Here is a 27904-nt window from a genome sequence, read left to right on the forward strand (position 1 = left end):
GGGGAGCCGCTTCAATGCCACAGGCTGTGGTCATTAAACATTTAAGTCACCCCAGGGTGCCCACTCTGTCACAGTGACGGGGACACAAGGAGAACACCAGGGAAATGAGACTCAGAGGTGCACAGTTGGGTGGGCTAACAGGAAGATTCAGATGTCTCAAAATATGTAGACCAAATAAAATCCACATTGTGAACATGCACTGAGGCTGGCATGAGACACAGTGGAAATAAAGAGAAAATGGCATACTCTGCCTGCTGGTGATGTCGTAGACAAGAATTTAGTTCTCCTATCATAATTTATCTGTACCACTTATCTTCACTTCATGACTTAATGTCTTAAGGTGGTAATAAACAACTCAAACTGCTGTTCAGTTTATCAGTTTTGCTGATAATGCAAGATGTGTTTGAATAAATCTAATTAGGGTTTATTTACAACCTGTCATCACAATTACAGTATGGTATATATAAACATAAAACAACAACATAAAACAAATATTTGACAACTAAATGAGCCATTGAGATAATATACTATATATACTGCTATATACTTTATTGTGATTGACTTTAACCAATTTAAAAGATAATTGACAAGATGTAATTCAACACTGACTCATTTCCCATTGATATTATTTATCAATCATTTAATTTTAAAATGAAACAGCAAAATTAAACATTTTGACTTAATTTTGTGGTATTCCATTCAATTATGTTTCTGTCTGTCATATGCCATCTCACAATTCATTCATTCCCTGCTTTAACATTTAAAGGTTCCATTTTGCACTAGCTGTAATGTAAAGATGAGCAGCGTGCCATCTTAAAATCAAATGAAGTCCAACCTACAGAGCAGGAATAGCTGGCTCTGATTGGCCAGCTGTAATGGGTTGGCAAGGATCATGTTTGATTCAGACCAGTCGGAACCTAGTGTATTTGTATAGTAGTACTCTGTAGGGAGACTCCTAACACCATACAAATTAGTTGTAATTCTAAATTGAAACTAACAGCTGTTAAAAAAACGGCCTCTTATACCTGTCTTCTACCACAATTAGTGCATGTATGCAGCAGGGGCGATTCTAGGATCAGAGGTTTAGGGGTGCTGAGCACCCAGAGAGCTGCCCGGCCAGGCAAGATAAATTTCACTGTTTTGTACATTTTAACTCAATTTCATTCCCACATTTGTGAAAGAAAAGCACAACACTTTTTGGGAAAGTCTGTGACTAAACCATCAAATCTGATAAAGGTTATTTAAATGCTGAGCCACAGCAAAAGAGGAATGGATTGGAATCATAAAAGAAACATATCGTAACCCTAATTTCTGGGGGAAGACAACTCATTTTGATACAGCAGCTCCTCAACATACACATAAACAGTATGTATGTTTCTGGAGTAAACCAGCCCCCTATAGTGAGTACCAAAAATACCAAAAATGGACCTTGGACTTATTTTTTGGACTTTTATTTGAAATGCAATGCACAACATGTAACATTAACACATTAACAGTAATTGACTTTTTCAATGTTTGTCTCTGCCTTTTTCCTTCTTGTCTGTATTATATAATACAAATACATAAATAAAAATACACTTCAAAAAAGAAAAGTGCTTGAAATCTACAAAATAATAATAATAAATACACACAATAGGAGTTATAATGTTAATGGGCATCCAGTCAGTTAGCTAGTCAGTAGCACCTTGGCTTTAATATTAACACATGCACATGACACAACAGCTAGCTTCTCTCATTCCAATTCAAACAGAGGACAGTGGTACTGACCACCTGTAACGTTTCCTAGCTAGAAAAAACGTCAGCTAACTCCTACCTAACAACATAAACAGTGACCTACGATTAAATGCAGCAAAAATGAGGACTGGTAATGATAATAATGTGTTGGTATTGAGTGGTAGAAGTTAAGAAATGTTCCACATATCCTGGTTTAAGCCAGGTACTTACACCACCATTGCTCTGTGCAGATAGAGCGCTCAGAGCCCGAGTCAGGGAAAGGTGGGAGGGATGGGGTGGATCAAACCATTTTTGAGGCAAGGGGGGGTGCTGCTGTATTTTTGTTGTTAAAATATTATGTTGCAACCAAGTACTGTATGGTTTTGACACTTTTCTAGCTTGTTAAAAAGGGACATACAGCAATAAAAAAAATAAAATAAAAAAAATCTCTCAAATTTTAGGGGTGCTGGGATTCAATTTAGGGGTGCTTCAGTACATGTATCATGTTTGATGTCACGGACAAGCCAAAAAAAGAGGTTAGTAATCAGTAGAAAGCAGCATGGTGGCCTCTCTCTCTTTCAAACTCTGTGCAGACTAATGGGGCTCAGAGTAAGTTCAATCAGGAAGACTTTCTTTGAGCTCATCCATTTACGATCCTCTCTATCCCACTTCCACTGCCTCCTCTACCTTCCCTATTCGACTATGGATTCATCACCTTCCCTAAATCATACCATCTCTATAGGGTCTAATCGCCAAAAACTTTCCATAGTTGTCATTCTTTTTTTTTGCCACAATATTTTTATTCATTTTCCAGCATTATAAGATACAACCTCTTTTCATTCATACAATGTTTGCAAACATAAAGGCCTGCTGCATTATCACAAAACAAACAAACAAACAAAAACAAAACAGTCATGCTCCTGTTCAAGCCAGTAGAAATCTCCAAATGGCATGTCTCAAAATAATACTCATAAAATGGAGTATATTCATCGTGACATATGTGAAATTCAGATGTCTAGAAAAAAAAAATTGCAAAACAATGATTTGAAAAGAAATTATAAACTTGAAAACTGCATCGTCCATGGAACCTATTCACTCACGTCATCTGTTAAATCTAAATCCTTTACATAATCTATGAAGGGTCCCCATATAAATTCAAACACATGCTGCTTGGTCTTTAATATGTAAGTTATTCTCTCTAATGGGAGACTTGATAACATCTGCCTTGTCCACTGAGTAATACTTGGTCTATAAATCCCTTTCCATAATAATGCAATACATTTTTTTGCATTGAGCAAGCTGAGATCTATAAATGCCCGTTCATATTTATTGTAATTATGTTTCTTTGGATATAAGCCCATGAGAAAAAGTTTAGGATCCAGTAAAATCTGTTTTGAAATTACCTTCTCTATCACAACTCTTACCTCTTCCCAGAACATGTTAACCTTTGTACATTGCCAAATACAATGGAACAAAGTCCCTCTTTTTTCTGTACATTTTGTACATATATCAGGTATAATTGGGTCAAACCGGTTTAAGTCCACTGGTGCCAAATAAGTCCGCATTAACCATTTATATTGTATTAATTTCAGACGTGTATTTATAGATTTGATATGAGTGCCAGTGCAAGCTGCTTCCCAATCTTCCTCTGAAATTTCAAGCTGCAAGTTTTCCTTCCAGGCTTTTAATTTAGACTGTGAGTTTTCAGGTGAGTAAGATGACAACAGATTGTAAAGTTCTGATATGATACCTTTTCTCAACTTGTCCTTAATCATGCTTTTTTCCAGAAGTGAATATAAAGGCCTTGTAAGAAGATTATTTTGATTTACTTTTACAAAGTTTCTAAGCTGAAGATACTTAAAGAAATGCTTGTTATTAAGGTTAAAATTAGATCTCAGCTCTTCAAAAGACATCATAGTGTCTGAGTCCTGTATATAAAGATCTTGAATCATTTTAAGTCCCTTAGATTCCCATACTTTAAATGTTGCATCTGCTCTCCCTGGTACAAAAAACTGATTGCCCAATATTGGACTAAACTGTGATAATGTTCCCAGTTCTTGAGAATATTTTTTAACCTCGTACCATATCTTGATCATGTGTCTTACAATTGGATTTTTAGTTTGTTTATGTAGTTTCTTTACCATGTCTGAATACATGTAAAAGGGAAGAGGTAGTTTCAAACCATGAGCCTCCATTTCAGTCCGATGAGGAGAATTGTTTGTTGAAAAATAAAACATTATAGATCTCAGCTGTGCAGCCCAGTAATACCACAACATATTAGGACATTTCAAACCCCCTCGATCAAATGGTAAATATAATAAGACAGACGGAGTCTTGCCCTCCTGTTGTTCCATATGAATCCTGTGAATATTTTCTTAAATTAAATAAATTCTTATTAGAAATCTGAAGGTGGTGGTAGAGGAATATTCTGGAATAAATAGAGTAATTTTGGCAGTATATTCATTTTTAAAATATTAATTCTCCCAATTATAGATACTGGTAATGGCATCCACCTCTCAATTGACTCATTAATTTCTGACATTAAAGGTTCATAATTAGCGTTAACCACAAGTTCTAGGCTTGGCATAATCTGCACCCCCAAATATTCAAACTGATCTACAACATTAAATTGAATTACCTCAGGGATTGGATTCCTTCTTTCATTTGCATTTAGTAATAATATAGAAGATTTAATTTTATTCACTCTATATCCTGAAATGTCGCCAAATGTTTTAAAAAGTTGTAGCAAAGCCGGAATAGTTTTATTTAATTTTGTCATGAGTAGAATTACATCATCAGCATATAAACATATCCTATGTTCTGTTGGACCTACTGTTATTCCATAGAATTGTGGGTGTGAACGCACTGCTATTGCAAGAGGCTCCATTGCTATTGTAAACAAAAGGGGTGAAAGAGGGCACCCTTGTCTGCAACCTTTATTGATTTTTATTGGTTTTGAAATGTTTCTAATTGTTAATATTTCTGCTGTGGAATTTTTGTATATTATCCGAATCCATTTTAGAAATTTATTTCCACAGCCAAATCGTTCTAAAGCTTTGAAAAGATAAGGCCATTCGACCCTATCAAAGGCCTTCTCTGCATCTACTGATAGAAGTGCTGTATCTGGTTTTTCTTTGCTCAAATGTATAGCATTCAGTACCCTTCTAACATTGTGGAAACCTTGCCTTCCCATTATAAAACCATTTTGATCTCTATCAATTATATTTGGTAGTATTTTTTGTAATCGTTTTGCCAAAGTTTTACATATTATCTTTAGGTCTGAGTTTAACAAACTAATGGGTCTCAGGTTTTCACATCTGTCAGATGGTCTACCTGGTTTTGGCAGTAAAATAATTAAGGCACTGGTCATTGAGGGTGGAAGCCTATCACTCTGAAATGCCTCTAGAAACATTTCCAAAAGAGGCGTTAACAATTTGTTCTTAAATTTTTTATATAGATCAATTGGAAGACCGTCCGGTCCTGCCCTTTTCCCTGATTTCAAATTATCAATAGCATGCCCTATTTCTTCTTTGTTGATATCTAGCTCCAATTCGTCTTTATTTACATTTGGGATACATGGTATAGATTGTTCATCTAAAAATTTATTTAGGTTTTGTAAATTAATTTCAGAATTTGTATCATATAATTTCTCATAGTAACTTCTAAAGGCATCATTAACTTCTACAGGATCTACAATAGAATTTCCTTCAGATATTATGGTTGTAATTGATGTTTTTGTTTCTAATTGTTTAATCTGCCAAGCCAATAATTTTCCAGTTTTATCGCCCTGTTCATAAAATGATTGTTTTAATCTTAAAAGACTACAGGCAGCTCTGAATGCAGACATCTTTTCATGTTCAGCTCTCAAAATCAATAATTCGTTTTCCAATTGTGGGTTACTTTTCTCATAAACCTTTTCTTGGAGAATTTTTATTTTCTGTTCTAGCCGTGATCTCTCTTCACACGCCTTTTTTTGATTTTGAGCCTGTGTAACTGATAATATGACCTCTAAGAAAAGCTTTAAATGCTTCCCACTTTGTACATGCTGATGTTTGTGTAGTATTAATTTCAAAGAACTCATCTATCTGCTTTCCTATATATTTTACAAAGTCTTCATCTTGCAGCCATTTATGCTGAAAATGCCATCTAGGTGGGTCTTTTGTCAATTTTTTATCTATATATTCTAAACAACATGGTGCATGATCTGAGACTACAATATTATCATAAAAGCAGTTATGAATTCTCGACCGCAATTCTGAAGAAACCAAAAAATAATCAATTCGAGAATATGTCCGAAATACGCTAGAGTAACAAGAGTAAGCCTTCGCATGTGGATTTAATTCTCTAATTTAATGTGGATATTCTCCATATATCCAACAACCTTAGTTCCTTAATGAAGTGATGAATTGTTGTTCTACAGCCATTATGTGACTGGTCTATTCCTGTGGATCTATCCATGCCAGGGTTTAGAGTGCAATTAAAATCTCCTGCTATTATAAACTGTCCTGCACATGTTGAGAGGGTAAGAAACAAACCTACATAAAAATTGGCATCATCTATATTGGGGCCATACACATTTACTAAATTTAGGTTTTCTGATAATAAACAACCCTGGATTATTAAGTATCTCCCCAGTTTATCTTTTATTATATTTTTCACTTGAAATGGAACTGTTTTATGAATAAGAATCATAACACCTCTGGCCCTAGATGAGAATGACGTTGTGAACACACTACCTGGCCACCTCCTCCTAATTTTTTTATCATTCTCATCTAAAAGATGAGTTTCTTGTAAAAATACAATTTTGGAATCTATATCCTTTATTCTATTCATGACTTGTTTAACTTTTTTAGGCTGTTGCAGACCTCTGCAGTTCCAAGAAACTAAATTAAGCTTTACTCCTTGAGACATCTTGAACAAAAAGTATCAACTCACTTGACAATGCAAAAATAAATTCGCTGAGAAGCATGATGAACCTGGATGTTAAAACCTTCATCCAACCTACTGAACCTGAACTCCCCTTTACCCACTTCAGTGAGATCTCCCCCAACCCCAAACTGACACCTGTTATCGCCATAACTGTTCCACCCTTAGTGAGGATCAGTCTATCCACCCTTTTCTTACTCTAAATGAATAATCACTACTGCTTTCTTATTGTGGCCTCAATCAACACTCCTCTGTAGCATGTCTAATAGTCTTGCTCTGAGACCTGCATCATAGCATTTTTAGATAATTTGTATCAGTTACTGTATACAACATGGACATTCAGTGTATATTTAATATCTCAATGAGTAGAATTCGTGCGAATGTGTGTGTGGGTGTGTGTGTGTGTGTATTTGTATATATATCTGCCTGTGAATTGGGTAATAGTGTAATGTTATGTGGTATGGTGTAGTTCACCTGTAATTACTCATTACATTATAATCTTAAAGTGTACATTTTAGCCCAACATATATGCAGTGTGTTAATTTGTGTGTTATACACTTATGCCTGCCATATGCTTTCTCTTAGACATACATACACCGTGTTTCAAGTTACATGTGATACCACATTCAAATATTCACCGTTTCACTTTATTTCCCGCTGGCGTCCTTCTGGACCTTCTTAATAAACTCTTGCACCTCGGTTGGTCTCGCAGGATGAATAAGTCCGTGTCAGATTCCGAGGTTGCGCAATTCCTGGCGGACCTGGTCGAATTGTTTCCTCAGTTGGTGCAGTCCCACAGCTAAGTCCGGGTAGAACCGAACCTGCTGGTCCTTGTACCGAATGTCTTTTTTGACCCGTGCAGCAGCCATGACTGCCTGTTTGTCCCTGTAGTTGAGAAACCTCATTATTAGCGTTCTCGGCGGTGCCTTGGTGTCCCTCATCGGCCCGATCCGGTGCGCTCTCTCCAGTACTACTGATGACTGAAGCGCCACAGCGTCCAGTGCGTCAGGAATCCACTTCTCCAAAAACGAGCCCGGATCACGTCCTTCAGTGCCCTCCGGTAGGTTTACCAGTCTCAGGTTGTTCAAACGAGACCTGGCCTCCAAATCCACAAGCTTGTCCTCCAGGGTTTTATTTTTTGTCTCCAGCGTGTGTACTTTATTTTGCAGGTTAGCCACCTCGTCCTCGGCGTGCGATATGCGCTGCTCCGCCTGCGACACCCGCTCGTTACAGTCATTTATTTCCTTCCTCATGCTTTCTGTCGCCGCCATAACTCCGTCAAATCTTGATGTAAAGTCTGTTTTCATGGAGCTAATGGCAGCCAGTATTGCGTCCGCCTTCTCAACTCCTAGTTCAACTTCACCGCTGGCCGTCTGCTCCGTCATGTCTTCGTTAGCTGTGTCACCGCGAACTCGGTAGTCAGTTAACTTCGGCTGGATCGATGCTTTGCTCCCTTCTTTACTTATTTTGCTAACCCTCGGCATTACAACTTTCACACTGTCGTTGTATTACTAAGTAACGTTGCAAACGGGAGTATTTTAGTAGGAATTGTAGCAGTCACAGCAGAGCGGTGCGAGACACGTCTTCTCAGATGGCCGCCATAACCGGAAGTCCCATAGTTGTCATTCTTATGTGCACATGTTAATAAATATTCTTTTTACTAAGAAAAAAACCCCCGAAATGAGTCTCTCCTGATTGAAATTTGGATCAGTGTTTAAGCACTGTTTCTACAGAGACAGACAGTATTTTGTGGTGGCCTCTCATTGCATTTCACCGGTAAAGGGGCTAAAATTAGCAAGTTCACCCAGATGGTTTATTTCCATCACTGCCGATCAGAGCTGGAGCTGATCAATACCCGTGACTACTGCAAAGTCATCTGACCCAGATGTGAATGCTGATTATAATCTTTCCCATTACAATGAAATGCCAGATGTAAGCAAGCGTCATTGGGTTTTTTTGTGCAGTGGGAAAGGGGCTTTATTGATTATTAAACCCCAGATACAAAAGTGATTAACTACTTCACTTGTTCCTCACTCCTAAGGCTGGGCAATATGGAGAAAATCAAATATTACAAAATACTGATTAAATACCGTGATATCACTATTTCAATGATATTGTAGGGTCGACTATTTATGTTTTCACAAAATATGGTCTATTGGATAAAAGCTTATATCAAGGTACATATACATTTATTTTGCATATACATTCTCTAGAAGATTAATTGAAAATCAGTTTATATAAAACATAGCCAGCTGGAAATGTTTGTTTTTGGCAATTAAGTACCTGACAAATTGAGGTACTTCATCACATTAATCACATAGAAATCCCATTGCTATAATTGGAAGATTGATGACTATGGACTAATGCACTAATTACATTTTAAAAAGCACAGATACAATGGAATTAACAGTATAACACAATCTCTGACATTTGCTAAATGTGTGTCTTTGCAGAGTATGGTCTGATTTTCTTCAAAACTGGAAGTAAAGGGGGGAAAGACAACTAATAAACTAAGTAAATAACTAATCCCATGGTATATGAGGTCACAGAGGGAATTGTCGACACTGTCTCTTTTTGATGTGAGTGTGAGCAGTTTCTGGATCAGTAGCACCCCTACACATTCACCCTGAGTGGTCACCCAGTGGTTGGCACTGTGGCTGAGGTGTTAGCCAAATGTCAAGGACTTTTTAACAAGCAGATGTGAACCCAATTAAGCGTTTATATGACTTCCTGGGACAGGGGTCTGAAACAGCATTTTTCAATGCCAAAAGATATCAAGTCATCACTTGAAATCATTATTGTAATATAGAAGAAGTGACCTTGCACCCAAAGAGATGAGAGGACCAAAAAGCATGATAAAGCGCCCACAACCTTACTGACTCACCATAGGCCAGGACGTGATTTATTGGTAGCGCTAAATTTCACACAACTGTCTTTTAAGTCCACAGCTTGAAGTATTTTTGGTTTAGAGGCACAGTTTTAGACATAAAGATGGCTTTGGCATGGAGACTACAAATTCATAACAAATAACCCCTCATTACAGTGTTTGAAAGAAATTAAATCTAATGGAAAAAGTGTTGTTTGTTACAATGTGGTTATTGTAGGATTCAGGATCTTTGGAGTTAGAATATCTCGGCCTCTCTTGCTTCAGTTTTGATGTTTCTCTTAAAAATAAATAAACGAATAAATTCTGTCTCTTGTGGTTCCCCCAACTCAATATTAAATTGCCGGATTACCCCAGTAATTATTCACAAATAGATAAACAAAGCACAATAATGTAGTGTGGTCAGCCAGGCAGTAGGATTTGGTAAGTAGGTTTAGTAATTACTTTCTTAAGCTTAACATGTTTAAGTCAATTCAAATTAAGTCAAAAGTTATTTGTGGAAGACATTTACTGTAAAAAACAAGTGTTGGCCAAAGTGCTTTGCAGTCTGTCTGCCTCATTATAAAAGTAGAACAGAACAGATTTAAAACAATGCTTTAGTTATATTAATTATTAAAGGGACTCAAGCACAATTGTAAAACAGTAGGTCTTTAGATCTAAAATTGGCAGTGGATGGGTAATATCTGACAGTGAACATAAACTGTTCCACAGTCTGGGAGCTGGGATGAAAAATCGCTCAGTCGCTGAACTTTGACTGGGAACATGATGAGGAATATCTGATCTAAGGATCTGAGGGGTCTGAGGGTAGAGTAGGGACTGAGGAGACCAGAGATGTACTCTGGTGCCAGTCAATGCCATGCTTTAAAAACAAAATAATATTAAATATAAGTCTGTATGTGCAAAGGGGAGATTTGGTCTTTCTTCCTGGTATCAGTGAGGAGTCTTGCTGCTGCATTTTGAGTTAGCTGCAGGCCACATATGGATGACTCCCACATAAGTTAAATATAAGGGCTACAGTAGTCAGGATGTGGGGGAATAAAAGCATGTTAGATGGTCTCCAAATCTCTCCAAAGAGTCAAAAAATGTATTTCTGCTATCAACTCTCATGGAAAAGCTGCTACTAGTGACATTTGTTTTTCAAATTTTAAAGGGCCAGTTCACCCCAAAATCAAAATGTTTCCTCTTACCTGTAGTGCTATTTATCAATCTAGATTGTTCTGGTGTAAGTTGCAGAGTGTTGGAGATATCAGCGGTAGAGATGTCTGTATTTTCTCCTGTATAATGGAACTAGATGGCACTCTGCTTGTGGTGCTCAAAGTGCCAAAAAATACATTTGAAAAACTCAACAGCAATGTGTCTTTCCGAAAAGCATTACACAATTACTCAAGATAATCCACAGACCTTGTTGTGAGCAGTTTCATGTGGGAACTATTTTCTTTCTGCTGAACTATACCCACCAACTGTGTCACTGTGCAGAAGGAAAAGTGCATCTACTGCTAGCTCACCTAGCACTACTGAGCTAGGTAATGTTACAGCTCAGCTGAGAAGGACGCAATTAATGTTCACATCTTACGCTATCACAAGCACAAGCCTCTCGTCCATGAGTAGATGCACTATCATACAGTGACTGTATTTAACTGTATAATAACTCTGTATTTTATGTTCAGGTGCTCCAGCAATTTTGTCTGATTCAGAATATTAACTGACATTGGCAGCATCACCGTTCTTTTTGATTTATCTGTTCAACCAAATGAATGGCCTTGTGTGATGTGAAGGCGGATTTCCCTGTTGTAAATTGTTTTTCCACCATTTCCCTCTGCCTGGTAATGAGCAATCATAAACCATCAGTAGGTGATTATCATAACTTACCCCTGATTGGGCCCCCACTCGCTGCGGATGCAGAGGTGCTTGTGGACCGGGTCCTTCATGTAGCCGTCGAGGCAGAGGCATTCTCCTGCAAACAGGAAGGCAGTGATTCAATCATGTTTTCATTATAGTCAAGCTCTTTTTAATTCATTGGAGAATTCCCTTTGCTCCTCTCCTTTAATTTTACTCCACAAGAGCTATCCCAAAGATTAGCCTCTTAAGGCAGTTAGAGGATTCTCAATCCTCTCATATTTTTAATGATGTAGTCATGTTTTATTTGCAGCTATTTGAGCCATATTTTTGTCCAAATTACTTCAAAAGCTCACAAAGTTTTCCAGCAGGGGTGCTTCAAAGGAGCTGCTCTAAAAATGTCAGTTAATGGCCAAAGGCAACTAATAAAAGCAATGGTCCTCCCTGCTGTGCATCATACCATCAGATGGTTTTCTGACACATTTGATCAGAACACATGTGAAACACTGGCGCACTGCCATAACCTGTATTTTTTGGGCGGGTGGTGGTGGTGTGTATGTGTGGTTGTTAAAAATCCATGGCTCTAATTCTGCATAATAGGTTCTGGTCCTTTAGCAGAGCAGGCCTAAAAAAGGGCTTGTTTTACTTTGTGGTGTCTTCAACTTGTTTCTTCTTTTCTAGCAACAACGCAACCAACCAAAGACCTTCTCCAATAATGGCTCCACATATAAACCTAATACAAGCAAACGCATAACAGCTTCTTTGAATTACAGCTACAGGCCTACAGTCAGCTCGTAAATTTGTTCATACCTTTCAAAGTACTCACATATATGAACAGTTCTTACTTAGTACACCATTATTATTCAGAGAAACAGCTGCATTTTATGTTTCTTAGCGTTTGTTCGAACCAGTTTTTAAGACCGCTAGTCTAGGCCTGTCGCGATATGCGATAAGTCGGTTAATTGCACGGTGAATTTAAAGGGAGACGGTAACTTTTCCGGCCGCGATTAACTGACATATTCATGCGTGTTTGTTTTCCTCTTCTCTCTCCACTAAAGAGACTGGACGACAAGAGCGTTCACTGCCGTGCATCGTCTGGCAGCCAGGTGAGTTGGTTCATTAGCGTAATGAACGGCGGGGCTATGGGCTACACACACACACACACACACACACACACACACACACACAGCGCGATCTTCGTGAGGGGGAGACGAGGAGGAGAAAAAGGAGAGTGTAAGAGAAAGACAGGGAACTTGTTCCTAACCAAATGCCACGGCCCCTGTGTGGGAGTGTTTTGGATTTAAACCAAATGACAGAGGGGAGCCCAGTAATTTGGACGAGCCGGTGTGCTGGGTTTGTTCTAAAACCATCTCAACAAAAAGAGCGAATACGACCAACTTAACTGCACATCTGAGAGTGAGAGACTGACAGTCTATTTTTTTGTATTTATAAGGTCTTTATTTATTTATTTCGGATATTTAAATTTTCTTTTTTTGCATTCCTAAATATTCCTGTTAAATAAATGTTTATTTCTCTTTAAAAGGGTGTACTATATATAGTTTAAAAAAATGGTCTAAAAACGGCAAAATTACAACAATAATAAAAATGGTCTTAAAAGCACAATATTACGAAATATTATCGCTTATCACAATGATTTCTGACGCAATTAATCGCCCAGCAAAATGTGTTATCATGACAGGCTTACCGCTAGATTTTCAATAGCAAGGTAAGCGAATGAGCTAGCTTACTCACCAAATGTCAGTTAGCGACCTGGCTAATTGGTTGGGCTATTGTGGCTGATTAGCACTACCATGTTCACAGGTAGCTAGCATGATACTAGTTAGCTTTGACAATAGTTTGGCAACTAAAACGACACAAATCAAACAAAAAGTTTGCCAACTAGCTTTGGGAATAGCCATGCCACCAAACTAGAGGGCTGCATTGGGATTGGGTCCTGCGGGACCCCACGCAAATCTTGTGGGAGCAGGCGGTTTGAACTTTGCTGCGGGCGGGAACGGGCAGCTAAAAAAAACACTGCAGGATCGGGATGTAGCCTATAGCGACAGGATGGAGTCAACAAATGATGTGGAAAAGAAGCTCAAACAAGGTCTGAAGGCGCACTGAGCCCTCTACTTCCCAGCGCTCTCAAAGCTGGCGCGTTTCATCTTCAGTATCCCTGCATCCAGTGCGCCTTCAGAGCGGGCCTTTAGTGTCTGTGGGCGCATCTTGAAAGAGAGATGCACGGGATTGGGACCGCAGTCGGTCAGCAACATTCTCTTCCTCCACAGCAATATTATGGCCAAGTGATTCATTTGTTAAATTCATTCGTTTCATTCGTTAACTTTGTTTATTTTATGTTATTTATTAGTGTTATTTGAGCCACTCACAGCCTACTCTCGTTGCTATTTGTTAATTACATAAAGAGGCGTGATGATGCCGGTGTTATTGAGCATAGGCTTTATCTTTATCTCATTAATGTTTCTTATTCAGGTCTCTCTTAGAAAAGAGACCTTAACCTCAATCACTGCGTGATTATATAAAGGTAGAAAAATAAATAAAATACAGAGGAGGAGAATAGAATATGAAACAGCCTTTATTTCATTAAAAACTAAATGAAAACAACGAAATAGGAGCGCTATTCCTGACCAGTGCGTCAAAAGACATGCAGACCAGGGAAACGAAACAAACAACCCCATGAATCTATTTATTAATAGCCTATAAAATGACATGTTTTCTCCTGCGGGACGGGAGAAGACACAAAATCAATGCATCTCTATTATTGTGCGGGCATAAATTCTCAGAGTTTTGCGGGTGCGGGTGGGAGTGGACATATACATTGCGGGTGCGGGTGGGAGTGGACATATACATTGCGGGAGCGGGCCGGTGTGTAACACACACGTTGCGGTTGCGGGCAGTAATGGTCAGAAATTCAGCGGTAGCGGGCAGGAGCAGGATGAAGAAAACAGTCCCGCACATCTTAGTTGCCCACAAATTTAAACTTCCAAAGCAAATGTGGTGAATTGTATTTTAGGTTTGTCAGATCAATATATGACTTAGACTTTTTTCTATTTTTTCTAATTAGATATTATATATTTGTTGCACAGAAAAAAACAGAAAATTAAAAAATTGAAAATCAAAGAATTGTATTTGTTGGACTCCTTGAGAGGGAGTGCCAGACTCACCTTACGTCTGACTGGCTAAGCAGTTGGCAAATCAGGCAGCCCAACACACAAATACAAATACATTTAAGAAAATTGTATTCAATTTTCCAATTTCCTAATTGGCATTATTTTATAGAGACATTTGAACTGTTAAGTGGTACATGGACCAATTATGTGCCTCAGTTGCATTTTCCAAAATGAGGCAACATTTAGAGACAGCGTGAATGCAAAACAAAACAAAACAAAACAAAACAAAAGAGACACACAGCACTGTAAATGGAGGGAAAAAGGACCACTAGGATTAAAGATGTTTGAACTTAAGTGAACATTCCCAGATATCCTTAGTTGTATGACATCAATAAACAGAGCAAAGAAAAAAGCAGAAAGGAGAGAGTTTGGAAGAAAATAAGAGCAACTCGATTTTCTGTCTGAGGTGTCTCACACAGAGCTGTTGCCTGTTCTCTTATTCCTTGTGGCCAAACAGCATATCCTGAAAAACTTTGTTTTGTGTCTAAAACCAGCTTTCCTCTTATCTTGCAGTCAGCAAGAACACCAACACTCTGACTTTAAAAAGAGCGACAGTTCTCCATTCCTATCTGGTGAGCCAACTGCCATCATCATGTTCTGGTATTGCAAACTATTGTTCCAGTTCTAACAGAATAACAATGGTTCTTTGCTGTTGTTTTATCACCCACAAAAATTACAATTTAAATCATGTTTTAGTATGTTGCCCATCTAATTTGCACCATCTCTACAGTTCCTGAAACACAGTGGGAACACAAATACAACTGGAGGTTTCTTGGTAGTTCCTAACTTTTTAGTTCCTGGAGCTTAATTGCATAGTGAACAAAGGACTGCCAGACATCCTTAAGTGTAAATACACAAATTAAGTTTGTATCCTTACTCCAAATGTCTGGGTTTAATAGACTTAGTTTGTATTTTTCACAGTTATCTGGCTGGTCCCATTGACTGAATGACATCCTCTACCTAAATGGGAAGTGATTAGATCAGTGATTAGTCTAATGAATAGACACTTGGCACTGTCATTATTTACTAAAGTAAAGCTTGTGTGGGACTGTGATTTCCCAAAATCCACTTAGCACTCAGGCCTAAGGCACCATTTTGGGGCAATTGCTAATAGGATCACATGCAACACTGCTCAACTGTAACGGCCTACAAATGGAGGCACAGTGATGATCTAAAACTGCTTGTAACCCCGGGTTCAGGACCCAAAGTGGAATCGTTTGATATGCAGACACTGGGAATCTACTGGTATCTGTTTGATAAATGTAAAAAAAGAGAGAGAGATAGAAATAGAGAGAGAGAGAGAGAAACAGCAATGTCCAATGCCTCAGCAATGGGATAGAACAACTGAGTGGTGGAGGGGTTCTGTGTATGTTCTGTGTTGGCATCCTCCTGATGAGTGAAGCCTTTTAGCAAAAGAACAGTGAAGCATCAGCTTTTTGTTCTGCTGTCAGCTCCCAGGAGAAATGTAGGCCTTGACTTTGCTCAGTATGAGTGATGGGGCCTCACCTATGGTTTAGAGGGTTACTCAGGGGTAACGTGTACAACATGCTCTGCTCATGCTCAATAGGAGGCAAGTGAAGGGCACAGGCCCTGGGCTTATACACCACTGTTAATGGAAAAGGTCAACTGTCAGTACCTGCCAGGCTGAAGGAAATCAGAGTTACTGATTTTCCTGCTCATGTTACTTGAAAAAAAAAAAAAAAAGATATGACTGAGGCAGTTTGTGACTTTTTTTTTTTTTTTTGAGGCAGTGTATACTTGATAGCTCACTTATATTCAAGAGAATCTTTGTGCGCTCTTCAGTTGAGTCCATATCAGTTCTAGGACTAGGTCAAGTTACTCGAGATCTAAAGAGGGTTTGCATGAGAGTCTAGAAAACAAAAATGAAGGAATTCTTTTAAAGATAAAGACAAAAACAGATAGTAAACAATTTCAATAAGGGAAGAAACACAGAGGTTTAGATGATCAACTTTTAATCAGTTTAGCCAAATGATGGATTCAAAATGACCATGCCACATACTAAATTAGTAATGGTCCATGCTGTGTTGGCTAGCACGCAGCTATGCTTAAGGCTTACATAAAAAAAATCTAACTTATATTCTGTCATCCACATTCATTACCAACGAAATCAGTTGACAAAATAAATAAAAACAGTCACAGCACAAGCTTGTGACACTGGTCTTGATTTGCGTGCTGGACTCCAGGTCCGAAAACATTCAGAACTCACTTAATCTTAAAGTGAAAAAATAGTCTGACATCTTGGTAATCATCCCTACAGTGGTTCAGTAAGGAACCATTGTGAACAGACTTTGTTTTGTCTTCTAAGTAAGTTTCGTGAACTCCGGTTTTTGTTAGACTTTTCATGTTTCTTGCCTTAGCTAGCCACAGAAGCTGGGCTAAGCATCAAATTTGCGGTTTGATTTTTTCATGTATTCTGTAGTTAATGCTTGCCCCTTCGACATTCTCTATCTGGAAAGACTTCTGTTCTGTTGAGTGGATACTAATTGGGCCTAGGGGTGTGCGATATGGACAAAAAATAATATCTCAATATTTTGGGGGATTTTGAAGAACGATAATTAGACGATATTCTTTTAAATATGTGTTTTAACAGCCTGAGTTATAGCTCATTAATTGTTTCTCATGGATGATATTAATGGAAAAATGTTCTTAACATTTCTTGCTGCTTTTTTACCTGCTCTCTCTGTTTGACTCTGGTGACGGCCTTTTGTAGCGTCAATTCCGGGTCCATTTGCAACTGTTCAGATAGGTGTTTGTCCCACAGACTCACCACAAGCCTGTCCCTCACCATCTCATCATGTAGAGCCCCGTAACCGCAGTGCTCCGCCAGGCAGTGCAGCGCCGTAATGAAACAGTCGGCCGTCTCGCCCGTTTCTTGATGCCGCTGATTAAACTTTGCTCTCTCAAAGATCACATTCCTGCGATTCTCTTCTGCTTGCGTCTCCAATCCAGAAGCAATGCGGAATCTGTCGAAGCGTTTAATCCATTTAGGCCAGTCTTCAGCCTTGAAGGTGAACTTTTCCAGCAGGGAGACATGAAACTGTGCCATGTTGCCGCTTCGTTCAGCTAACTGTGGCTAGGCTAGGTAGCTCCGTAGATGGTCTTCTGGTACTGCGAACTTTAGCCTGACAGGCTGGGACCTATCACTACAGTTGACCCACGTCTTCTGAAGCTGCCGGAGCATCCGTGGGCGGTGTTGCCATGTTGTCTCGCTAATATTTGTTTATCAGCAGGCTGACCTGCCGGGAAGGTGCCAGTGAGAGATCATGTGACCACCTAGGCGTACTGCGGCGTGCTGCTGCACGCAAGTTCCATAACTCTTGTTCAGTGAATGTGTGGGGGTTCAACCTTTCAACGTGTGTTTTCAGTTGTTTTTGTGAAGTCATTTGCATACTCAATAACATAACGTTGCACATCGTTAAAACAACAATGACGATATTATCGTTAACGATATATATCGCCCACCCCTAATTGGGCCTCAATCACATAACATGGGAAACAGAGAACACGGCAGCGTGGTGAGTTCACACCGAACCTGGTGTGCATTGTCGTCATGCAGAAAATTTGCATGCAGATTTTGCCGTATTCCCACGCTGCATTTACCATCTCACTGGTGAAAAATGGCTTTTAGTCAGTGGTTCTAAACCTTTCCAGTTGGGACCACCCGGAATAATCAGGTTCATTAGCCCCAATGAGCTGACTTAGTGGATGGCGTGTCACCTAGGCGAGACACATGTCAAGCTGCAGACCACTGTTCCAGACCAACAAACAACAGAACTGGTTGTTTTCCAGCGAGACATCGCAAAGTCACTATCCATCGGGGATAGTACCACAAAAAGTGACTGTTCTTTCCTGAGACATCCCTGCATTTCCAGTGGGGATTATGCCACCATGAGCAGGTATTTTAAGCTTAAATAATGATATTTTTCTAACCATAACCAAGTAGCTTGTGCCTAAAGCTAACCAGATGTCAGTCACAGCGTGGTTGACACATAAAATTAAACATATCCACTGCATTATGATGCACAAATGTACCTGTGGTTTGCAGAAATGTAAAATGCCAACATCTTTAGGGCAATCCAATTGCCCATTAGAAAAATGTAAATAAACGATACTTTGTTTATTATGACATTTTTGCTCACTTATATTTAGTTTAGCACCTTGGTGTTGTCCAATGTGCTCCATGCACTGTGGATTTTTGATGCATTCCAAGACTTTTTCTCTTCTTGCACCGCTGGAGAAACACTTTATCTGTGTTCATGCGCACACACACTTTGATTCTCATAAAAACACTCAATAAAATCTGTTCTAAGGCAAAGTAGTTAGAATTTTGGTTGAGACCCACAGGTTGAGAACCACTATGCTAAGTGACAAGAAACTGCAGTTCAGAAAGATCAAAGGTTGAGATCATTTACAAAAGGTGCCATACATAGTTTGTCCACCAGAGAGCACTGACAAGGATGTTTTTTTAACTGCAAAGTACATATGTAATATCCAAATTTTAAGGATCTTTATTCAAAAAATGCTTGTTTGCCCCAAGAATACACACAAATAATGCTAATATATCATTATTAGACTTTTAAACTCAATCTAATCTCTGTCAGTAATGACTTCCAATATTCATCCAATATTTACGGTTCTTACTTGTTGCTAATAAGGTGGAGTTCATTATGTCATACAGTTGCTTCGCTACATTATTCAAACAGATGCTCTGCCCTCCCAACCCTATGTAATTATGTATGTAAAATGCACAGTGTTTTTCCTGAAACATCACCTGAATGATGTGCCGCAGGAAATGAAAAACGCCTCCTCGTAGCTCTCAACATAATTGCTACTTTGCTGCTTTGTTAAATGTGCAGTGAAAGAGCTGAAATGTTTGACATCAGAAAGGCAGCTTTACATGTTGAATGACAGCCTAAATTGTGTCCAGAAAAAAATAAATAAATAAATAAGTAATGCTGGAGCAGCAGAGAGATGACAGGGGCTGTAGCATTTCATTTAAATGTGCTGCATAGCTGCTGAACAATGCTAAACGCCTCGTCTTGCTTTAATTGCCGTTTCATCGCGCTCTGAGGTCACGGCACTCAGCTCAAACTTGTTTTACACTTGCAAGGTGTTTCATTCCCTAATTGCTAAATATACGGGCACTGAGCCAGTTTCTCAGTCTCACCCTTTATTTATTTTTGATTTTTTTTATATCACGTCCCACCCAACTATTTGTCACCTTTTAAAAGATATAGAACTGAAGTGTATTTAGGGTGACCAGACTGAGCAATATGTACAAATTGCCTGTAAATAGCCTGAAACCATTGATCTGTTGTGTGGGCGGCAGCGGCTACACTAGATGTACGTTTCTCTTCATGCACTGTTGTGTCACTTGTGCGCAAAATTATTCAGCTCATCAGGCAGATATCCACACACTGATCTATTATGCAGTCACATTAATCAAGCCAGCATGTTATGATGTGGAAACATGTGTCTCCAGAGACACAACGTGCCGCTTTGTGGTTTATATACACATTCTACCCCGGGGACAAGGTGGTAAAGCAGCCCGTAAACATCAGCCCCCAAAGCAGCCGGGTTTAGGGCTCTGCAGGAAGGGAAGAGCCATGCGTTAAAACATCCAGCATCTAGTTTAATGTCTTCCAGGAGCAGCACAGATATTGTTGCAGCACATTTCGGTTTTCATCAGTATCTCCTCCAGCAGGAATTTGGATTGGATTTAGGCTATCTATAGCACCTTCGCAATCTCCCTGCAGCCCACACACACACTTTCACTCACCCCCACTGTCACAAATACACACACGCATAAGCACACGTATGCAGAACGGTTTCATTACGGATGCATCATATGAAAAATACAATGCAATTACTGAAGCCTTGCTGCCAGTCCTGCTGGTCCATACATCATTGAAAGGAATGGGCACAGTGTGGATTTGGGTGTGTGGGTGAGTCTTAAAAATTATTCCAAGAAAAAGGCAGGCATGAGACACACTGGCCCAGCTTTTTTTGATTCATTTAAAGGTCTCAGAACTCACTCTGTGTTGCCCAGGGGAGAGTTAGGCTGCTGAATAATGGATGCAAAAACAAGGAAGACGCTTTCTCCTCTTTAAATGTGAGATTTTGCACTCGAAATTTGAGTGACGCACTGGCGGATTTACGAGACACCAGGTAACACTGAAATGATTCATTCTGACTCCGTTCTTTTCTTCATTAAGGTTGTATAAACAATCATGACACCATTATTCTGATATGAATGTAAGCAGGTAGGACCAACTTATAGTTGTAATATCTGAGTCCTAAAATTGTGTTTAGAAATCAAGGAAAAAAACGCTCCTTATACCTTCAGGCTGATTGTTATTTAAGCAAACAACATGATTGCTGATCCTCATTTAAGACTTATCTGATGAGAAGAATATTTAAGGCATTTTTCATGAAGAAACTCATTTAAAGTTTTGTTGTTTCTTAGCCTTTGTTATGCACTGTACCACCCTTTTATTTCTTCAAGCCAGGGCTATTTTTATATGTGAGAAGCTGTTGAGGCAGAAGTCTACCATCAACGCCTCTAAGGGGACAGTTAACATGTCATATTTAGCATCTTTCTTTGAATCCGTTCTTTGATCAAGACATTGAAAAGTTGAGAAATTATGCATGACAGGATTTAAATTACCGTATTCATGTCTTCAGAATGATTAAAAACATGAACTTAAGACACTTGAACAATAAAAGTTTGTGTATAATTACCCCATGGTGGCTCCCCATGAAAATATATGCACACAAGTATTGGTGACATCTGTGGAGTGTGATGTACTTGCAGAAATAAAGACTTTTAAAGGACTTGTTAAAACAACAAGATGTATTATATTATTCTGTTTCACAGGCTCCCATTTTCTTCATAGTGAATTTGGAGTCAGGGAAGATCAAAATGTATTCACTGGCGGAGAGAGCGATAAAGAGCTTGTTAAACAACAAAATGCTCTGCAATTCTGTTTTATCAGCACGCTGTTCTCATCATGTGGCCTTTGAATGTGGTGTGTGGCTTGAATAAAACATTATGTACAGTAGCTGCACATGGCCCTAATTCCAGTAGTATTCCATATAATATTCTACAACTTTTTTTTTTCCTTTTATTTTTGGTGTGTCTCATGTTTGCTGTTTTCATATCTCAGGAACATGTTCTGTAATCACAACTAGGTCAAATTGATTCTCCGCATACTTTAGGATCAGACTTGAGTGTTTACCGAGCATGCATCATGTGTCATCTATCAGCCAAGGGTTGTCGGTCAAGCAATCACAGCCGAGCCACTGCTTTCAAAACCCCAGCTGAATTTTACATCACTTGTTTAGATATTCAGCTGACAGCATCTGCATGCAACCGTGTAACAAGTGCAAAGATATAAATTGTAAGCAAAATAATCATAGAGTCCTGTAAAGATTAAATGCTAAAGTACAACAGTATTATGCTAAGCTGGATTTACTTTTCACTCTGCACTTCTTTTTTTTTTTAGTTTTTAGATCACGAAGAAAAATGTATATGATGTAGCATCAATCAAAAGTTATTGACATGCTGCTTTTCCTCAACATGCCTCAAGTATAATCCATCAGTCATCTCAGACATGCCATCAAGCTTACAGAACATCTACCCCTCCCTCAGATCCATCACTCATCCATCTATAGTGTTATGCTACTTTACCAGGCACAACAAACTATATGCAGAGTGAGAAAGGAGGGATGCGTATGTATATTTTCAGATCCCTGATTGTCATTGTGTATGGAGTCAAATAAAGGTCAATTACATTAAACATAAAAACTATCAGCTGCGATGTTACAGAAAAGATGAAAAATAAAGCCTCTGTGAACATCTGATGACAGATCCAAAGCAGAAAACCGTGTGTGAAACTCCCTGCACTGGAACCTCAGTGTCCCACACGCTGTGTGACACTGCTACACACACACTGCTACACACAGACACACACAGAGACACACAGAGACACACACACACACACACACACACACTTAAAGTGGAAATAGACACCTTTTTTGCTTTCAATTATTAATTATGCAGTACATTTTAATGGCACAATGGAATGGCTATAGAATAATGACACCATCTGTGTATAGATTGATTCCCTATCAGTCTCATTTTCACTATGTAATTCTGTCTGTCACTGGGTACGATCCCCTGGGAAAATTAATGCTTGATTTACGGCACAAAGGCAGTGCGTCAACCACTGCACTCCTAAAACAGAGAGAGGATAGCACCTCTGTTTTCTCCGGTAGCAATCGGCAGCTAGCACCAGTTACTAAAGAGTATCCATGTAAGTCCTTTACAGTTACTCTCCCCAGTAGCTATTGAGTAGGTAAAGCTCTGGCGGATGCATCAGGCCCTCTCGCCTCTTGTTCTTGGAGTGGAAGCCCTGAAGGAAAATCTAAGTTAGCAGTTTGCTTGCAAAGAAGTGTTAGGATAAAAGAAAGACGATTAAGGTTTGGCTTAAATCTTGTTACTAATATCGTGAATCATGTCTTCATGTGTATTGAATTATAAAGTAAATTATTGTTACATTAGCCTCATATTTATCCACTACAAAGTCATGTTGTGGAAGGGTTCAAATAATAGCAATTGTGCTGTTTCAGTTGTACTAGTGGGTGTAGTTTGTCGGGGCATGTCATGTGGGCTACAAAGGAAATGTGGCTAACAGAGTAACAGAATTGTGATTGGCCCCTGTGCAAATATTTTTTTCCTTGGGCCCTCGCTGTACCCCAAACACAAGCGCACAGTCATGTGCACTCACATGCACAGTAACACACAACCAGGGGTTAAAATGGGCCGAGCAGCATTGAGTCTAGCCTGTGTAACGGCAGCAACAGAATGTTTGGGAAGTTGAGAATCGCAGGTACTATTCCCAGTGGCAGAAATGGCAGATGGTAGAACAACTGAAGTAACTGTGAAATCTGTGGCAGTTGCTCACCTCCAAGGAAAATACCAACAGCAGCGTGAACACAACACCACTTGGAAATGCCAGGGGGAATGTTGAAGAGTATTCTGTACAACGGGAGTTATGTTTCATGGCTCTGGCCATTTTTACTACCTGTGACTTAGGGTTCTTTTTTAAGATACAGGTACAAATTGTGGGCCTACTTTTACAGTTGAGGTGGTGTTCATCTGCGGTCTCACCACATTATCACATCTGAGGTCTGAGAAGATGCATGAAGAACAGTGAAAAGTGACCACAATGCAGTCTGCTACCTCTAATTTAACAAAAACAATTTGTTCCAATATCTGTTCCAAGCCAACATAAACTTTATAATGTAAGAAACAAGAAGTGTAACTGGTGTACATGGTGGCTCAAGATAAAGTAGATCAAATAATAAATGAACACAGTAAAATTGATAACAAAGCATTAGTCTTTTTAAAGTAAATACTAAATATGTTACCAACTGAATTTGAACATATTCTGAATATGAATAGTGCACATATTTATGTTTTTGAAGTTGGAAGAACTAAGTGCATTTATATTAGATCGCATATGTGTCACAACTGATTAATTAAGGAAACCAAATCAAGGAGAGGAGTGGCTCAAACTGATTTAACATCACATTCATCATGTTTTTCAGCCTAGTCAGCCGTCCCCTGACCAAAATGTGACTTTACAGTCACATTACAGCAGTTTGTATAAGCAGATAGAGCTCATTAGAAACTGCTGCCAGAGAAGCCATGTCAGATGTGCAAAGGTAGAGAAGTACAGAACACAAACTAAAGGCAGCAGAGCTGAGGCTATTTTACAATATATATTACTGATAAAAAGTTTGGAATCACCTGCTATGTTGATGTTTTTCTTTCTTTCTTTTCCTTAAATAATGGCTATTATAACTGACATGGAAACATTTAAAACAGTTAAAATTAAATGAGGAGAACTTTCATGTAGTTGATGTCCACAGTGTTGCATGACAGGGGAGAATACTTTTTGAATTTTTTTGAAATAGTTTTTCACACCAGAAATGCACATGTGACCCTCAAACATTACTGTAACACAAAGGTGTGATAGGGCTCAAAATATTTTGTAAGCCATATTTCTTTTGGCCTTCTGTAGTCCACTCAGTGGTTAGATTGAAAAGGTTTAAACTGTGATTTGCAGTCCATAGTATATTCAGCTAATATTCCAATGGTGCAAAGAAGAAGAATTGCTTTGCTATGGCAAAGTGGTAACTGTTAATTCCAGCTTGTTACTGGCATTATTGTGCACTTGACATTTCCTTTTGAAATCTGCCCACATTTTGATGCCAAGCTTCCACTTTCTTTTAGCAATGACTGGTGATTTCTTCTGTTCTTACTGAACTGCTGCACAGAGGGATCTTTGTCTCCTTCTGCCCATTCAGTCTGGTTGAACCATTGTACAGTGTTTTGTTCTCTATGTACAATATAAACCCTACATACATAATAATATACATTTATAAAGAGGACTTTGTGCAACCTATAAGCATGAAAAACAATTCAAAAATATAGACTAGACCTCTCAGCCACCTGACTGTAACCAGTCAAGCTTTTGTGGCAGGTGATTCCAAACTTTTAAATGGAAGTGTATTTTAGTTCTGAAAGTAAAATTCGTACTTATAATTTATTTAGCTGTGATAATCCACCAGATTTTTTCTATCCAAATAATAAAGGCTTTTATGAGTTGAACTTTAATTAAACTATAACTCTGATTTAATCTTTAATTCTGCCTTACTCTGGTTGAGCTGTTTTGACATAATTACCCAGTTACATCCATCAGACATGCTGTTTCATTTCTTCTGTGATTGGTTTTTTATTATTGATAGGTATTCAGTTTGAAGTCTGTCTATTCTTGTTATTCCTGTCATTAAAACTGTTGCTGGGACCTCATTGTTGTTGTTGTGTTTTTGCTGTAAAATGTGCTGGACTGTTAGGCCTCGAGTAAATACTTTGATAGCTTGGATTCAACTGTTACTTAATCAATTCAGGCAAAAACAATTACACCACTATTACACACTAGCTGAAGGAGCTCTGACAGGTAAATCACATTTTGGCAAATTACTTTTTAACCTTTGCAAAATCTCAGTCCGAAAATATTTTTCCACTCCAGTAGCTCGAGACAAAAGCAATGCACATACTGCTTTTCATTTCCATTATAGTTTATCTGCTACAATTAATTAATCTATTACCTTTTTTTCTAAATTGCTCAGAAAACCCATCCAGTTTAAACTAGATGCTGTGTACAGACTCCCTGCTGTTACCTCGAGTACAAATGAAGTTGACAGTGGAGACATGCAAACTAATTGATCAGCTCCGCAGACAGCTCCCCTGGGGAAAGTCAGGTCGAGTACTCCAGACAATCTATTTTCCATTTCAGGCCCTGCAGTGTGATGAGCCACAGGCACGGTCACACCTGTAAACAATTAAAGAGGCTCCTTTATGCAGCCGCTGACTGGCTGCGGCTGTGTTTTGGGCACTAGAACAAGATTCACTGGTGAGGAGCCACAGTGAGTGACAAACACTGTAACTTCTGGAGGGGTTTTGCAGGACAGGCAAACTCCCCCTCTGTCTCTTACCACATCAAGTGTACAAGCAACCAGTGAATAAACAATGAAACTGTGCTCCATGTTGCCATCATGAAGCCAGCTTTGCACAAGCAACTGCTTTCTTAAATTGTCCCCTCAGTTTCACATGCAGCAAGACAGAGCTTCCCGTTTTTCACTGAATTCTAAAATTCAAAACTGTATGGCCTTGATAGATGAAAAATATTAGGATGTAGACAAAGAGTTATTTTTTCTAATTAGAGCCAACACATTTGATGAATTGAAGATGTGCAAATTCACTTTTTTTGCCAATAACTGTCACACCAAAAGACTGCCGCTACATTTTTCCTCTGTATCTGTTGTTCACTACAAATTAGTTGATTTTATATCAGTAATGGGCTCATCAATTTTCTTCTCAAAGATTTCTCTGCCTTTGATGTTAGAAATATCCCCAATTTCCATGAAAACAGTATCCATGGACATCAGGTATTATGGCTGATACACTATACTTCACAATATAAATGAACATGGCAGCAAAGACATGCAAAGAGAAAGGGGGTGTGGTTACTGGATGCTTGACATTCAACTGCTTGATGCGATCAAATTGTGCGTGCATGTCTGGTTTGGTTCTGGTAATATGTCAGACAAAATATGTGTCCCGCAAACCAAGAATTTACCCCTTATTACTCAGCCAAAGTCTTAAAAGCCTGAACCCTCTAAACTGCTTCTAATGGCCAAGTCTTGCTGTCGTCTGTTTTGTCAAATGTTCACTGTCCATAGATTTGACCAGGGTGGAAATGTGGAGGAAGGCATTGCTGTGTACCAAAATGTCTACCACTACTAATTCACTGTTTTACAGAACAAACTTTTTGCAACATAATCCTTTGGTCGACTAATTATGGGTCAAACCCTTGAGTCATTAATAATTAAAAGAAGTTACTGTATGTTCTCAATGTAAAAATATCCACCTGCAACCTGCACATCGTTGCTTATGACTTTATTCTCTCTTATATTTTCTTTCCTTCACTTTTTAATCTTTTTAATCTGATCCCATGAGGCACTTTGCTGCAAATAATATTGTGCTTTCTTACAGATTTAGACCAACAAATGTTTTTGTTCTTTAAGAAGTTGTGAACTGAGTGTCTGTGGTGACATTCCCAAGAAAAATCACAAACGCATTAGTGATGCATTTTCCGTCACCCAGCAGTGGTCAGTCCACCATAGAGGGTAGGCTGTGTGTGAAGTGATGTACTGTTTCTGCTAGGGTTGCAAATAAAAAAACACTGCAGGCCAGACCTGTATCCTCCACATTACATTTATATACAACTTCTTTAAAACAGCAAATGGGATGCCCTGTAATTCCAGGCAGAAATGTGGTGTTTAATTAACTAGGGATGCACCGAATATTCTGTAACCGAATATATTCGGCCGAATATTGCAAAAAAACACACATTCGGTTTTCGGTGGAATAAGTTAAAAGCAAGGCCGAATAATAGTGGCGTGTTTTGATAATGCAATCAAACAGGAATAATAGTGGCGTGTTTTGATAATGCAATCAAACAGCGTGCCGTGACAGACGGAATAAAATGTCAGCAGTGTGGCGATCCGTCCGTCACCACACCCGCATTTGCGACTAAAAATAGTTTTGAGCGAGCAAAATAGGCTTAAATCATTCAGCACGCTGTGCGAGCAGCCTACAGATTTCAACCACCAGCAGGAACGAAAGGCGAATCCCATCGGTTGTGGGTTGAACGGAGGTCACAGACACAGACAGTAATGCATTCCTGTCAAATACGGCGGCCAT

At 38.9% G+C, this 27904-nt stretch overlaps 1 protein-coding gene across 3 annotated transcripts in view; it reads right to left on the reverse strand.

Annotated features, from left to right (window-relative positions):
* Window positions 1-27904, reverse strand: part of astn1 (astrotactin 1) — a 605257-nt gene that overhangs the window by 399633 nt on the left and 177720 nt on the right. For all 3 annotated transcript variants that reach the window (XM_050074592.1, XM_050074591.1, XM_050074590.1), the window contains exon 9: window positions 11393-11477. In XM_050074592.1, coding sequence (XP_049930549.1) covers window positions 11393-11477 — 85 coding nt within the window. The remainder of the gene's footprint in view (window positions 1-11392; window positions 11478-27904) is intronic.

The sequence above is a fragment of the Epinephelus moara genome, chromosome 21, assembly GCF_006386435.1.
Source record: "Epinephelus moara isolate mb chromosome 21, YSFRI_EMoa_1.0, whole genome shotgun sequence".
NCBI lineage: Eukaryota > Metazoa > Chordata > Actinopteri > Perciformes > Serranidae > Epinephelus > Epinephelus moara.